General features: G+C 43.5%; 1 protein-coding gene across 3 annotated transcripts in view; it reads left to right on the plus strand.

Moving 5' to 3' along the window:
- The window catches only part of pde4d (phosphodiesterase 4D, cAMP-specific), a gene marked incomplete at its 5' end in the record, with an annotated part of 272,984 nt that overhangs the window by 207,816 nt on the left and 49,247 nt on the right, over positions 1–15,921 (plus strand). The window contains one exon of one of the 3 annotated variants that reach the window (XM_080432823.1): positions 14,896–15,023. The exons of the other annotated variants lie outside the window; for them this stretch is intronic. Coding sequence (XP_080288949.1) covers positions 14,896–15,023 — 128 coding nt within the window. Of the gene's footprint in view, positions 1–14,895; positions 15,024–15,921 lie in introns of those variants that run through there. 3 annotated transcript variants of the gene reach the window in all.

Genomic DNA, 15,921 nt, shown 5'->3' on the forward strand with positions numbered 1-15,921 from the left:
TGCTGTAATGTACCAATGCCCCCCCGGTGTAGCCCTGACATCCCATCAGCTCTGTGGCCTGTGCTCCATATTTGAGATGACTATGAATTTGGAAAGAAGTCATCACAAAGACAGCAAGAAAATAGCATTTGATCAACGCAGCGACCATGGCGCCCCCATGTTTGACACAAGAGACTTTAGCAAACTGAACAAGCTGGTGAGGAAGGCTAGCTTTGTAGTTGGAGTTAAACTGGCCAATGTGGAGGTGGTTGCGGGGAGGGGTGGATGAGAAGCAAGATTGAAGCTATCCTAATGAACCCCTCTCACTCTATGATGAGCTTCCCCTGGTTGAGGAGCACCTTCAGCCACAGACTCATCGTCCATCGGCACAAGACTGAGCTACTTGGTCAGTCCAGTAGCCATTAAGCTACATAACCAAGCCCCCATGTGTTCTGTTCTGTCCTTGAATTAAAGGTAGGGTAAGTGATTTTCTTTGGTTAAAATAAGTGTTAAATAGCTCTATATTCTGATAGTACTCATTGCTATAGAGTGTTTGTTCAGTAAAAGGAGTCTCCTTGTCTCTCCAGCTCTTTATAAAACAGAAAATGCATTTTCGTTTCAGTTTCAGTTTCATTTCCAATTTTATCCAATCAGGATAGAGAACTCAATCAGGATATAGATTAAACAAGTGAAATTGGAAGTGATGACACTAAGAAATGAGCAGGCAAAATTGGAACTGGAACACTATAAAAATGGGTACTTTCTCCTGATTGGCTGAGATTTTGACACCTACCGGAAAATGTATTTTTTGTTCATTAAAGAGCTGGAGAGACGGGGAGACTCCTGTTACTGAACAAACACTCTATAGCAATGATTACTATCAGAATATAGTGCTTTAACCTTTTAACAAAATACTTTTTGTTTTAACCAAAAAATATCACTTACCCTACCTTTAATGACTCCTGCTCACTCCTGCACTTTTGCTCATGGTACAACTGGGATGTATTCTAGTATCATAATTAGAGGTCTCCTTAGGCTAACAGCTGTAAGTGTTTCACTGTTTTATATTCCTCGTTATTCGCTGTAGACTGACTATGCATTTTATCCATATTTCCACTCTGTGTCTGGCTGACAATATCAGCCTCATTCCACTGTACATGATACTTATGCCTACATTTACATCTACTGGACCGGATAGGTAATGCATGCCCCACTCGGTTATGCGATACCCATTGTACCTGAAGCAGGATGGAACACATATCCCCACCGGCTATAAAAATGAATGACCCTAACCCTATATCAAAAGCAGCGAATCGAACCCTGGCTGTTAGTCATAGAGTCAATGTGGACGCTAATGCTTTATTTATTGACACCACTCCGTCCATTATCTCATGTATGTATAATGTATTTATGTATGTATCACTGTGGAATTGGAAGGGGGGCGAGGCGGGGGGGGGGTCTATGAACTTGTTTAGTCTGACAGTCTGTCATAATGCATCAGTGACTCCAGTGGTAGCGGTCATGTGTCACCATAGTTACATAAGTTGAACACTTGGGTGAGGGGGGGGCATGTGTGCACGTGAAAACGCACACGAGACATGTCGGGCTGAAGAACCTTGCCACACCATTGACATCACATTTCATTCTAAATATCCATTTCATTTCAATTTTCATTTCTTTTCACCCCTGTGCCCTGCTCCGCTCCATCTCTCCCTGGCAGCTGCTAGATGGGGCATTCAATCTTCTCCTCATCGCCGGGACGGAGGGAATGAGACAGACAGATCAATAAGAATACAGCGCGGCACCTGGGCCTGTTGGAGGCGAGGCATAGCCGCAGGTGCTTTCATGACTGAACTCGGCATCAGAAATAGCATTGTTACAGACTGAGGCTCGGAGGGTGGGCGGTTATGGGAGAAGGTTGGAAGCAATGAGAGAGGCCTGCAGGTTGGCGTCTTTGCCAGGCATGCGTCTAGCAATAAACTGTGGCGCAAAGCAGCAGAATCTGATCAAATGTAATTGTGTGGTGTTGTTTTTGTGGTCTTCCAAGTTAACAAGTGTAAAATGACTGGCTATGTAAAATAATCTGTCCTGAGAAGACATTGGCGCTTCAGGGTTTGACAGAAGTCACTGACACGCATACAGTACAGTGTAGTGCAGTATGTGATATGCAAGTTGCCTCTGGGTACTCAAGTTTACTTCAAGTTTGACTTGAAGGTTTTATTGCACCTATGTTATTAATTCTGTCGTACAATGGAATCATAATACATTTCCTCGTATGGAAGGCACATAACATAACATAACTCCTTGGGGTGTTTCTTTTGTCACTGTCTATTTGCACATTTGTGAAATTTGTCCTCTGCATTTTACCCATCCTATAACTACTAGGAGCAGTGAGCAGCCATTCTACGGCGCTCAGGGAGCAATTAGGGGTTACGCCTGGCGTGGACTCGAACCTGGGACAACCAGGGTCTCTGGCTCCCCAGACGGGCTCTCTAACCACTCGGCTATGGCCGCCCTACCCTTGTCACCTTGCGAGGACAAATTGCATCAACAGCAAGTTGGTCTACTGTGACGCAGACATGTACGTACTATTAGACCCAAACAAACCCTGTGCTGAGACAACAGATCCTATCAAGCCTGGCCTCTTCCTGAAGGAACAAAGGAGCTCGCTAACCGAGGACCATTTCACAGGCCAACCACGGGTAGAAAATAAATCACTTGTAATGAAACAAAAAGAAACGATTAATATTGTCTCAAAGTGAACAATCTGGGGCCCTTTCCCTGGGGCTTTCTTTTACTTTGTGTGATACGGAAAGGCTGAAGAGTTTGTGAGCCAGAGCTGTGGGAGACGGGCATAGGGAGGCAATAATAAATGGGAAAAAGTATTGCTTTTCTAAAGCGGTTACCGAATATGGCATCGTGAAAGTCATAGACATATCCCAATTAAATCAGTTTTTAATAACAATTTAACTACAAGAATCATTTCTACACTGTAGGCACGGTGGCGCAGTCGGTAGCGCTGTCGCCTCACAGCTAGAAGGTCCCGGGTTCGATTCCCGCCGGGGACGCTGTGGGCGCTGGGGGCGTGTCTTCTCCTCCGCGTCATCAGCGCCCATACCCTAGGTGGGGTCGGCGAAAGGGCCTACTCTGTGTGGAGTTTACATGTTCTCCCCGTGTCTCCTAGGGTAGTTAATACCCTCACAAAAACATGTAGTAATCCTGGTCGCTATACCGCCTCCCCCATGACAGCCAGGGCGCCTGATGGAGGGGAAGGGAACTGGTTGGAATAACGTGTTCCTTCCACGCGCTACGTCCAACCAGGGAAACTCCCCCCTGTCAGGTGACAAGAAGGTCAGTTGGCTCTCATGCCTGAAGGAAGCATGAGCTCGGCCCTGGCCTCCCTACTGTGGGGGACTGGTGTAGTGCTGGTGTAGGGCTGGTGTAGCGCCCAGGATCACTTAGGAAATTGGCACCGGGTGAAAAAAATGGGTTACAAAAATCGCGGGATAAAAAAAAAAAAAGAATAATTTCTACAAGAAAGTAGCCCACGCGACCGCCTCCGCGAACAAGTAATGTAACAAGCGGTACTTGTCACAGTATCTGCCTTGTTTCAAAGTGATTTGTGATGTTCACTTGGAAAAACTAAATCGTGAACTTGGAAAAACTAAATCGTGAACAGTAATCTTTTTGAGGTTCAGGGCCAATTCAAGGCCAAATGCCTGGTTAAGAAGGCCATCAAATAAAACATTGATTTTAAGTTCAACAAAATCATGAATTTAGCGGTTAATGATTTTTTATGTTATATTTAACGGTTAATACTGGCCTGGCAGGAGTTGAGAAAAGCGAGTTCACCAAAAGGGCATAATACAGGAAAGGAAAACATAAGTAGGAATTTACAGGCGTACTTACAATAGTCTACTTAGACAGAGACTAACGAGAGGGCTGGGCTTATATACACACACATGCTAACATGACACAGTGAACACAATGGACAATTAACACAGGTGTAACACATGACATAGATTAGGGGGCGGATCATGAGGGGAGAGTGACATTTACAGGACAGGTAGGAGCAGCCGTGACATGGAGCCCATCAGGATTCTGAGATCCCTTTTCAAGCAGTGCAGACCAAGGCCTCAGAACCGCGGTATAACAGTGAAGTTGCGGTCGCCTGGTGGTCAAATCTGTGATTGCAGGACTTCCGCATTTAAAACGCTACTGCGCGTGCGTCTACCGTTTGAAACCCTAGTGCGCCTGCTCGGTGCTCAAGTCAACCAAAATGTGGTGCTCAAATCAAGAAAAAAGCGGAAGTAGAGCGCTCTTCCAGGCGCTTCATGCGCTGGTGAGCAACTTTCATTGAAATGAATAGGTGTGGGCGGGGCTGTCCACCCTCTAGATATATTATAACTCTATGGTGCAGATAATTTGTGAAGAAGATTTTGCTGATTTGAAGGAACTGATCGGCTCATGGCAGGTTACATCGCAAACGGATTTACCTTTGCGTGCAAAGGCATGAGAGTGACGAGGTTTGTCTTAGAAGAGAATCACTTGTGACGGCGATGGTGATTATGATCACTATGATGACGACAGTGGTTATGAGAGCAAGTACAAATGGGCTTAGCATGGCTTACAATGCAAACGGGAGTCCCCACATAAACACACACACACAGAACACACACACACATACACACACACACACACACATACACACACACACACACATATATACGCATACGCACACACACATTTTGCTGGATTTACAAATATTACATTCTAATTCCAGCTAATACTTGCTGGGGAGCCTACAAGGGTCAAGGAAGGTGAACAACTTGACGTACAATGGGGGAAAGCTTATAGCTTGCTTGTGTACACTTATTATTTTGGCACAGCGTATGCTGTTTTAGTGTCATGCTAGGAATTTCATATATTGTTTTTGAGTGGTGCCAACCACTCCTACATTTGACCGTGTCTGTGTGTGTGTGTGTCTGTGTGTCCGTCTGTCCGTCCGTATGAGCCTCTCTGTATGTTTGAGCACAGCCTCAACAGCTGCGGCTGATTGCAACACAAAGATGCAACCATACAGGTACAGTACAGTACAGACCATACAGTACAGTACAGGTACAGTACAGTACAGTACAGTACAGTACAGTACGTACAGTACAGTACAGTACGGTACAGTACAGTACAGTACAGTACAATACGTACAGTACAGTACAGTACAGACCGTACAGTACAGACCGTACAGTACAGTACAGTACAGTACGTACAGTACGTACAGTACAGTACAGTACGTACAGTTCGTACAGTACAGTACAGTACAGTACAGGTACAGGTACAGTACAGTACAGACCGTACAGTACAGTACAGTACAGACCGTACAGTACAGCACAGTACAGTACAGTACAGTACAGTACAGACCGTACAGTACAGTACAGTACAGTACAGTACAGTACAGTACAGACCGTACAGTACAGGTACAGTACAGTACAGTACGTACAGCACGTACAGTACAGTACAGTACAGTATGTACAGGTACAGTACAGTACAGTACGTACAGTACAGTACAGTACAGTACAGTACAGTACAGTACGTACAGTACAGTACAGTACAATACAGTACAGTACAGTACAGTACAGTACAGCACGTACAGTACAGGTAGAGGTGAGGTACAGTACAGTACAGTACAGTACAGTACAGTACAGGTACAGTACAGTACAAACCGTACAGTACAGTACAGTACAGTACAGTACAGTACAGTACAGTACAGTACACACACACACTTTTGAGTAAAAATACTTAAAATGAGTAAAAATACTTAAAATGAGTAAAAATACTTAGATATTAGTGAAGATACTTTAAAGTTCCTAAACTGAGTACAAATACTTTAAATGAGTAAAAATACTTAAAATGCGTAAAAATACTTAAAAGATGTTACAATGAGTAAAAACACGTACAAATCTGTACAAACATTTTAAAGTACTTAAAATGAGTAAAAATACGTTGAAGTCATCAAAGTCTGTAAAAAGTAACTAATGACATGAACTCATGAAAGGCACCACTCTCTTCACACTGGGTGTGATTTTTTTTTAATGCCTGACCCATTACAGTGTTTTGTTTTTAAATGGTCTGGATCACCTGGATATTTTCTTTCTAAAGTTAAAGTAATTTTGTGTGTGCTTAGCTTTTAAGTTCTTCTGTGTTTTTCCAAACACTGGCATTGTGAATTCAACTTGCCTGTGGTTTGTGCATGAAATACACACCGACCTTGCAATAGTCTACTACTGTCACCCATCTCCTATAAGGTTTATTTATCCCAGAGGGGAGATGAGAGATTTTATGTTTCACTTTACAGGGGACATTGAAACTATTTCTGTCACCAGGAAGGGCAGGAATGACTTCTGACGATGACAAACACACCATACCTTTATGACCAGAATAGTATGGCACCATGGTGACGCCTTTCTTTGCTATGGATCAAGACTGCAGAGAGGGAACGCGCGCGCGTGCACACACACACACACACACACACACACACACACACACATATCCACATCCATGGGGTTTCTCTTTGTGGCCATCTGAACAAGCACCCAGTCACCCTAGTGTGATGATGTCACTAGGGCTTTATTGAGGGATTACTCTGACATCACTGGGACCCATGCCAAGCTAAACCTATTAGCTGTGCCATGTGCTTACTCCACAGAACTGTGTGTGTGTGTGTGTGTGTGTGTGTGTGTGTGTGTGTGTGTGTGTGTGTGTGTGTGTGTGTGTGTGTGTGTGTGTGTGTGTGTGTGTGTGTGTGTGTGTGTGCGTGCGTGCGTGCGTGCGTGCGTGCGTGCGTGCGTGCGTGCGTGCGTGCGTGCGTGCGTGCGTGCGTGCGTGCGTGCGTGCGTGCGTGCGTGCGTGCGTCTCTACATACGTATGCCTCCATAGTGTAAATGAGAGCCTTTTGGGAAATTCGCTCTCTTCTTTCTTTCTTTTAAACACTGATCATTGCAACCATCTGATCCGTTTGCCCATGCATCCAAGAATCCGTCCATCCATTGATCAATCCATCCACCTGCAGTAGCATGTCATCTCTCTTCAAACATCAAAATACCCTCCAGGCAGTTTTCTTGACCAAAGTGGTGTTAATATGAAAATCTTAAACGGTGCGTATGATGCTGTGCGTCTGTCTCTGCACCCACCCCAGGGTTGTACCCAGTTAAATATTCAGTGTTAATGTATCCATTTGTACTGTAACTTTGATGCTGAATTCCCACCAGCAGTTGCAGTGATTTGCAAAATGCACTAAAATGGCCGTGTCCAGTGTGAATGACACCCTGGTGTAGCTACACTGAGCTGCTCAAGCCATCACAACTAGGGGTGTGCCAAAATATCGATATTGCGATATATTGCGAAACTCCCTCTCGCGATAAATAATCGATACACTGCCGGCAAATATACATCTTTTTTTATTGTCAGTTGTGTTGCAGTATTATATATAGCATCACATACGTGAACAATAGTTACATTGCGTTAGTTACATTTATTTTGAAAGCAAAGCAAATATTACACCATGCATGTGCTCCCAGTTTCCCCCGGTTGCCACAGAGTGCAGTACTTGATGCCGCCTGCCCTGTCTGTGGTGATGCTATTGAGATAAATGAGGGTAAAGTGGCCGGACTACTACTACTACTAATAATAATAAAAATAATAAAGTATTCTCTGGTTTACATACAGTACTGGCATACATCCTAACCACTGATATGAGCCCAGGATTTCATTTTATTGTGTTCTAATCAAAGCAATAAGAACTGAAATGGGCCATAGTTTACATAAAACAAATTGGTGATACTTGTTAAGCACTGCCAGGTTTACATTAAACAAGTTGCTAATCTTATTATTAAGAAAGCATTTTCCCCCTGTAAATTTTATTTGCACAAGATATTTTAGAGGGGTTATTTTGCTAGCCTGGGACCAGACGAATCTGCCAGTGCAAAAAAAAAAATTGCACTCGGCGATTTGGGTCTGGCACCGCTCCATTGTGAATCCATTTCCTGCTCCAGAAGTCTGGGGCGACCAATCAGGGCCCAACATTCAAATATGGGAGACTGTGATTGGTAGTTGGTTGTAGGACTAACCAATTGCGTCCAGAGCCATTGTTTTGATCCCGCCCCCTTGGAAAAAAAACGTCCTCATAGAAGCACCAGACTCATATCCACGCAGTGATATAGTCTGGCTACGCAAGGCTATTATTTTGCATCCTTTTTTGTGGACAGGCTGCAGTCAGTGTTTTGCTGTTAGGAGGAGGCACTATGCATGCACAATTTTGTACATTGTACTAGGCCAGTTCGTTATGCACACAAATCTAATAAGATTTTGGAATAAATGCATAATTGCATTTTTTTTGCCTTTATTGGGTATTCTTTAAATTTTTCGGATACAGATATCGTGATATTATCGCTGATTGCATTTCTTGCAATATATTAAGTATCGCAGATATCGTGTATCGTGATATTATCGTTATCGTGGGCCAAATATCGCCACAGTTATCGTAATGTGAGCTACCCGTATCGTCCCACCCCTAATCACTGATCCCTGCAGCAGAGCTCACAGGCAGGAAGGAGAAGTACAGACACTAGTTTAAAACAGGAGTTCTCAAAGTGAGATCCAGGGACCACCAGGGATCCTTGAAGGGTTCCAGGGGGTCCCCAGCTAAATGAGTTATTTTAGCATAAAAGTCTGTTTAACCACTTTAACTGTAGATCGGCTATTTAAAAAATCGACAACAAATTGATCATTTTTGACACATTTTAACAACACAAAACTTGTAATTTGGAGGTCCTTGACATGAAAAGTTTGCGATTCACTGTTATTAATATTCAGTAGGCCATACAATAGTCAGTTTCTGTCCATATTTCAGAGCATACTGTGCTTCTGGTTGAATTTGTCTCAGCTTCTTGCTGTTTCCGCCTCCTGCCGCGGTGAGGAAAGTGGCGATCACTCCTCGCCATAGGCAATGCATTGAACCTTATCAGCATTATTCAATGCAGTATGTGATTTGATTTCATAATGCACTACATCAAAATTACTTTCATATGTAGATCTATTGCAGGTTCATGTCCTTTATGAATTACTTATTTTTCTACAAAAACTAAATTGATACGATGGCAGGAGAAGAATACATGGACAAATCATGGGGTGAGAAAGCTTATTCCATAACTGCCTCCAAATACATTTTACTCTCTTGATATACAGTATTTGGCTTTATTATCATGTCTTGATTTGTTATGTTATTTTTATAATGCATTATAAAGTGTCTTTGAGAACCATGAGAAACGATACTGTTCAATATGTCATTATTGAGCTGCAGTGAACCGTATGATTGGTCAAATGGATATACTGTATTATGTGACTTGGCTATTGTTCACAAATGCATCCAATTAAGCTCTTAATAATCATTTTCATTGGTTAATGTAAAACCCACAGAAAGACAGAAGACAACCTTGCATCCCTGTTTTGGGCATGCCATTATAGGCCAAAAGAAAAAAGCATCGCATTGCGACGTGTTGTGAGCTTCTGGATTGAATATTTTTGCTACTTTTGACGTCACTTCATGACAACGTCATGAGAATAAAATAGGATATTAATTTATTCGGGAAAAATATATGAAATATGGGAATACAAGGTTTCTGATAGGATGCACATAGACACAAGTACAAGCGTGAAGATGCACACAGTGTTTCAAATACACACACTGTCAAGTAAAGACATGCAAGCAGACACGAATACAGAAGACACAGTTGCAAACAGACACACACACACACACACACACACACACACACACATTTCCCATTTCCCCCCCTTTTCCTCAGCAAGTGATGCCTCTCTCCCCATTTGAAGTGTGGAGACATTTTTCGCGGGGGTTGTGAACCTCCATTCTGCTTCACGCTCCAGTGCTTGTATGAGACTGACTGACAGTTCAGCCAGCTTAACTCTCCCTGTTCAGCTGGTGATTCAGCTTGGTTGTAGCCTATAAATAGAATATCGGGTAAGTCATGCACGGCTGCCCTGAATTATTAAGTGACTGTTCATGAATTGTTAATTTTTCACGGGGACGTTATCCCCCCAAAAAAAAGAGTTGCGTCGAGTGATTAGTTGCCGACGCATCAGCAGGCTGTCTTTTGAAAAGGGGTCTCGCACCGCGGTGGGCAGCATGAATCCAAGATGGCCGAAGTACCCTGAGGATTTCGCCCCGATCGTTAATGTTGTTGCCAATTACGTCAGTTCGCCGGCACTTTCTATCCCAGACCCCACGAGAAGCATGGTGTCATTCTCGTTTCCTCATTACGAGACTGATTAGCAAGGCTACCGTGGTCTCCTAGCAACTGAAGTCTGATTGGTTGCCGGGCCATACCTGTCCCTTTTGTATTCGGCATGGTTGCCATGTCAACCGCTCTGTAAACATGAATGGTGAAGGAGAGCGCAAGGCGTGCAGGATGTGACGGCACCGAGATGGCCCCCTTGCCAAGACGTTCTCAAAGTGGGGTCTGGGGACCCCAAGAGGTCCTTAAGGGGGTTCCCAGGGGGTCCCCAGCTAAATTAGTTAATATTGCATCAAAATCAGTTTAACCACTTTACTTCATCGGCTATTTGAAAATAGCAGGTCTACAAGCTCACAACGTGTTGCGATGCCACATGTCGTCAGCTTGCAGATCTGCCATTTTCAGAAAATCTTTTGGAATGTATTTAAAACACAAATCTTGTATGCAGCCAAATACATATCAATTGACATGAAAAGGATTGAGAACCACTGCAGTACAGTAATGTTTGAGAGCAGCATGACTCATTCACTGTAATAGTTGTGAATTTTTGTCCATTTAATATCCTTTAGCCACAGTAGCAGCGTTATCCCACTGCTATACTATTGTTTCGGCCATTTTAATGTTTTTCAAGCACATATAATTAGATTTACAAGCTCACGACACATCGTGACGCGATGCATTGTGAGCTGGTAGATCGGCTATTTTTTTGCTATTTTTGAAATGGGGCTTAAGTGGTTAATCTGCTACATGTCTGAAGAGCATCAAATATGTTCTGTTTGAACGTGGCTGATATGTATGGTGGATATAGAAGAAGAATTATTTTCTCTCTCTGTCTGTCTGTCGCTTTCACTGGCGGCCACTCTCCCTCTCTCTCTAGCCCCCCCCCTCTCTCTCTCTCTCTCTCTCCCCTGTGATTGTGACTGAACTCGCCCTTCACGCTCTCTTTCACACTCCTCTCCTTCCCTCTTGCTCACTCTTGGCTTGGCTCGTCCCAGGTAAGCTAGTGGCTGAGCTCCTAATGAGGTCTGTGACCCCGCCAGTCAGGAGAGGAAATGTGACACAAAGCCCCCTGGCACCGTTTCCCTGACACACAGTCAATTAACTGTTCACACACTCCTTCCTTCAACTCATCTGGCCAAGTCTGCAACCTTCTCACTGCCACCTATTTACCTGCCTCCTGTCTGTCTGTCTCTCTTCCTCTCTCTTTCATCGGCGACTGAACTTTCCCTCCTCTCGCTACAACTAGCCGTGATGAAAGAAAGCCTTTACTCTATGAACTACTTAAACCCTGCACATTTAATTGACCGGAGACCCACAGGGGTCTATACTAGGTCTATTTTGTATTGTATCTGTAAACCATTATAAACATATTACAGGTATTATTATTATTCATATTATTATTATAGTAAAATAGCTACTTTTTTACACAAAAAGGTGAAAAGACTTTGGAATTTGAGTGACTTTTCTCATAAACTAGGTCTCCACAATTTCAGAAGAATCATAAATTGTGATTTTATGCTTCACAATTACGTAATTGTGAAACTTTGCAATTCATTCAAACACCTTATTTGGTGAATGCACCTTAGAACTGTTGCACCTTGCTTTTGTCTCCTCAACAAGGTTTAATGTAACTATAGCATTGCATAACCCATCTCCACATCCATAAGGCTCACAGGGGAACAATCCAATCACTGAGTCGGACCGTTACATAATAACTGAACAGCAACAAAGGCACTAAACACATTATAAAAACATATTTTCCCAACGAAAATAATATCACTTAACAATAATTGTGATTAATGATCAGGATCGTTGCTGTCCGGCAGAAACCAGCTAACTCCCATTTTCCCGCTTTTGCATTTTTTCCCATAAATCAGGGCCATTGAACACCCTTTACGTCTGTGTGTTACCAGCTAACTCCACTGGATCCTTAAACTTTCTGCTAAACCAGCTAAGTCCACCAAAAGGGGGTGGAGTAAGCTGGTTTAGCTGACTCCAGGCTCCACCCCCTTTTGACCTCCAACCTCATTGTGAGCTTGGAGGTCGATTTAGCTGTTCTTATCAATGATGAACAAAACCTCCTAACTCCACTTTTTGTTTTGTTTTTGTCATTTCCTGAAAAATGAACATTTTGGAGTTAGCTGGTTGCTGCCGGACAGCAGAGATATATTAAGCTAAATTAGTCATATGTTGATTATAATTTTAGCCATGATCGTACCTTGCCATAAACCAAATGGGTTTATCAGCTGTAGTCAGTGAGAAAAGTTCATGAGAACAGATTATCACGCTGCACAAGCTCAAGGCTGTGCGTCGTGTGGCTCAGTTTACCAAGCTTACCCCCATCTCATTGCAGGATGAAGTATCATGGCCTTTCTCCTGTTATCCCCCTGTTATCCTATTACAGTATGCACCCTTTAACCATCTCTCCTCCCAAGTCCCAAAATAAACACCACTCCTAAAAACCCATCTCAGCACAATAGGGATGTTTTGCACCAGGGGTTGACATCATGACTAAAGAAGTTAATTCATATGAAGAATCCCAAATGTGTGAAACTAGATATAGAATTATTTCTTAAATAACAAATATTGGAAACATCCAATGCAGCATTAAAATAACGACTATTTCAATAAATACAATAATAATATTAATTGTCATTATTGTCCATATTTACATAATGTGCATCTGCCACGTTAACTACAATTCAAAAAAGCAAAGATTTTACTGTGGAACTGTAATTCACATTTTCACATTATTCACGTTTATATTTGAGTGCAGGTTTAGTTTCCATGGTTGTGATCCAGTGGGACGCCTGGTGACGACACCGTCACTGCCTTACCTGACAGTCGGTCACAGCTCGTCGCTGGCACTGATGGTGTGTGGCCGTTTCGGCCAGCAAACAGTCAAACAGATGCCTGTGTGTGTGTGTGTGTGTGTGTGTGTGTGTGTGTGTGTGTGTGTGTGTGTGTGTGTGTGTGTGTGTGTGTGTGTGTGTGTGTGTGTGTGTGTGTGTGTGTGTGTGTGTGTGTGTGTGTGTGTGTGTGTGTGTGTGTGTGTGTATTTTTAATTTTCTTGCGCAAGTGTCCTTGTGCGGGGATGTGTGACTATGTGACTTTGACACCCCCCACAGTGTTGTCACATGCTGGATGCTTGTATCACTGCTGAATGAAAGCCATATCTCGGAGGAAATTTGCAGTTGTGTGTGTGTGTGTGTGTGTGCGTGCGTGCGTGTGCGTGCGTGCTCCACTTCTGTTATTTCTTTTGAGAGAGTATACTGCCCCTTGCTGGTAGTTGAAGGCACAAAGTGAGACAGACCCTCCTCCACCCACCCTCAATATATGTTCCCTGTGGAAGAATGCCGTTGCTTTGCTAGCTGCAAGCCTGCAACCATAGCCCATGGTGGTTTGAAGCATTGACCATTATACACATTTTGTTCTTACGTGATATTTGGGGGGGGGGGGTGTAAGAGAAAGTTGTTCACCGTAAGAAAACTGTCAATTGGTCAGGCAGTCGACGCCAATCTTTTGAAAGGAATTTTAGTTTTACCAAAACACTATTGTATCGTCTCATGATGCGTTCAAAACACCTCATTTATGAAATAGCAATCCTCAGAAATGTGCTGATGGCACCATTTAGCAGTAACCATATTTTTTTTATGTATTCTCCGCACTTGTCATCACATGTGGTCACTTAATGGAGTCCCCCATCTGTTATCATTACTTTAGGTGTTATACTGAGGGACATGTACAGTAGACAGTCCTCTGCTTCCCCCTAGCTGTGGATCATTGCCAATGCATTTAAAAGGACACATTCACTCCAGGAATCGGTATAGATGTGATTGACAGGCTTACTGGCAAATATTTTACTGATCCTGCAAAGGTAACAATGTAGTAGAAAATACAGTGCGAACATCTCAATCATATTTTGCGACCTTCAGTAGGAGTTATACATTTGAATTCCTGCTGGTGTGGACCTCCTGTACCTCCTGTTGCTTTGCATACCTGGAAGTTTCAACTGATCTCCCCTTGATGATATGATGGAGTGCAGAATGGAATTGTGCTGCCTACATTAAAGTAATGTGCATAGCTTTCCCATCAGAAAGTGTTTATATGATTGTAATCTGTGTGTACTACTCTACACTGGATCTCCGGAATCATTTGCTGCATTCGAAATCTCACAAAAAAAATACTATGTAGTTTACGCTTGCAAACCATTTAGCTCCTTTCTCTCCTCTTTCTTTCTCTCTCTCTCTCTCTCTTTCTCTCCCTCTTAATCTCTCTCTCCCCTCTCAATCTCTCTCTCTCTCTCTCTCTCTCTCTCTCTCTCTCTCTCTCTCTCTCTCTCTCTCTCTCTCTCTCTCTCTCTCTCTCTCTCTCTCTCTCTCTCTCTCTCATCCCCATTCCATATCTTCCCTGCATTTTCTACCCTCCTCCTCTCGCACACACACCTCCTTCTTATCTAGGTACATGCATGTAGCTTTATCGGACACATCACTGTCACTCTCCTAGCTCTTCTCTTCCTCTTTCTCTTTCTCTTCCTCCTCCTTCTGCATTGTTCCGTGGGGTGTGTGCATGAGGGCGCGCGCGTGTCAGCTGTGATAGAGCGGCTACGATGAGTTTGCCTGGGAACTCTGATGGTCTTTCTCTGGAGAGGATTGCCCACTACCGCAACGCTTGCGCCAACGGCTCGCCCTACGCAACCCACAAGCCCATTGACATCAAGCCTCGTGGCAGGAGATGGTAAACATTAGCTCTGGGACGGGTGGAGGTGTCCGAGAGTGGCAAGGGAGAGGGAGGAGGTGGTAGGACCAGCGTGTCCAATGAAAGGGGATGCTGTGCTGTCTTTGCACTCTGCTGTTTTTCTTTTCTTTTCTTTCTTGCTCATCATCTTTCGGTTGACTGATGTGTTTTATTGTCTTTCTTCATGTTGTGCTGTTCATCACCTGCATTTCTGCAGAAAGCCAGTGGTGCTCTTGAGAGGAAAGTTTAACCCTGAGTTGCTGGGTGGGAAGAAAGGGGCTTGTAGATGAGGGATACTGAGTGAAATGAAACCATGCTTGTATCTGTCATTGATTGTTGATCAAAGCGCTCCTCATCTCATCGTATGTGTGTGCGTGTGTGTTATCATAGGTGCCTGCTCTGTGTGTGTGTGTGTGTGTGTGTGTGTGTGTGTGTGTGTGTGTGTGTGTGTGTGTGTGTGTGTTGTCTCTTATCAGAACATTAGTCAGCCTGAACTGATAAATAGCTCCACCTGGGCAACGCAGCAAAGTGTGTTCACATCAGAGCGTTATGTAAATGGTCGTTGCTCGGTACTGGCTGTGTTGTGATAGCTTTGTAGAAGCCTTAGTTCTGCTGTTTATCGTGTTGCACATATAGTATCGCACAGATGTTATTTGTTAGTTATAGCATATTGTCTGATGGGTGAACATCCAATGTGTGTGTGTGTGTGTGTGTGTGTGTGTGTGTGTGTGTGTGTGTGTGTGTGTGTGTGTGTGTGTGTGTGTGTGTGTGTGTGTGTGTGTGTGTGTGTGTGTGTGTGTGCAACCGGGAGTCGCAGTGCATGTGTTCGTACACATGTGCCTTACCACATGACAACTATACAGCTATTATTAAGCTCCATTAAGACCACAGTAAACCA

Source organism: Gymnoscopelus braueri (assembly GCF_963280865.1).
Source record: "Gymnoscopelus braueri genome assembly, chromosome: 7".
NCBI classification, from domain to species: Eukaryota; Metazoa; Chordata; class Actinopteri; order Myctophiformes; family Myctophidae; genus Gymnoscopelus; species Gymnoscopelus braueri.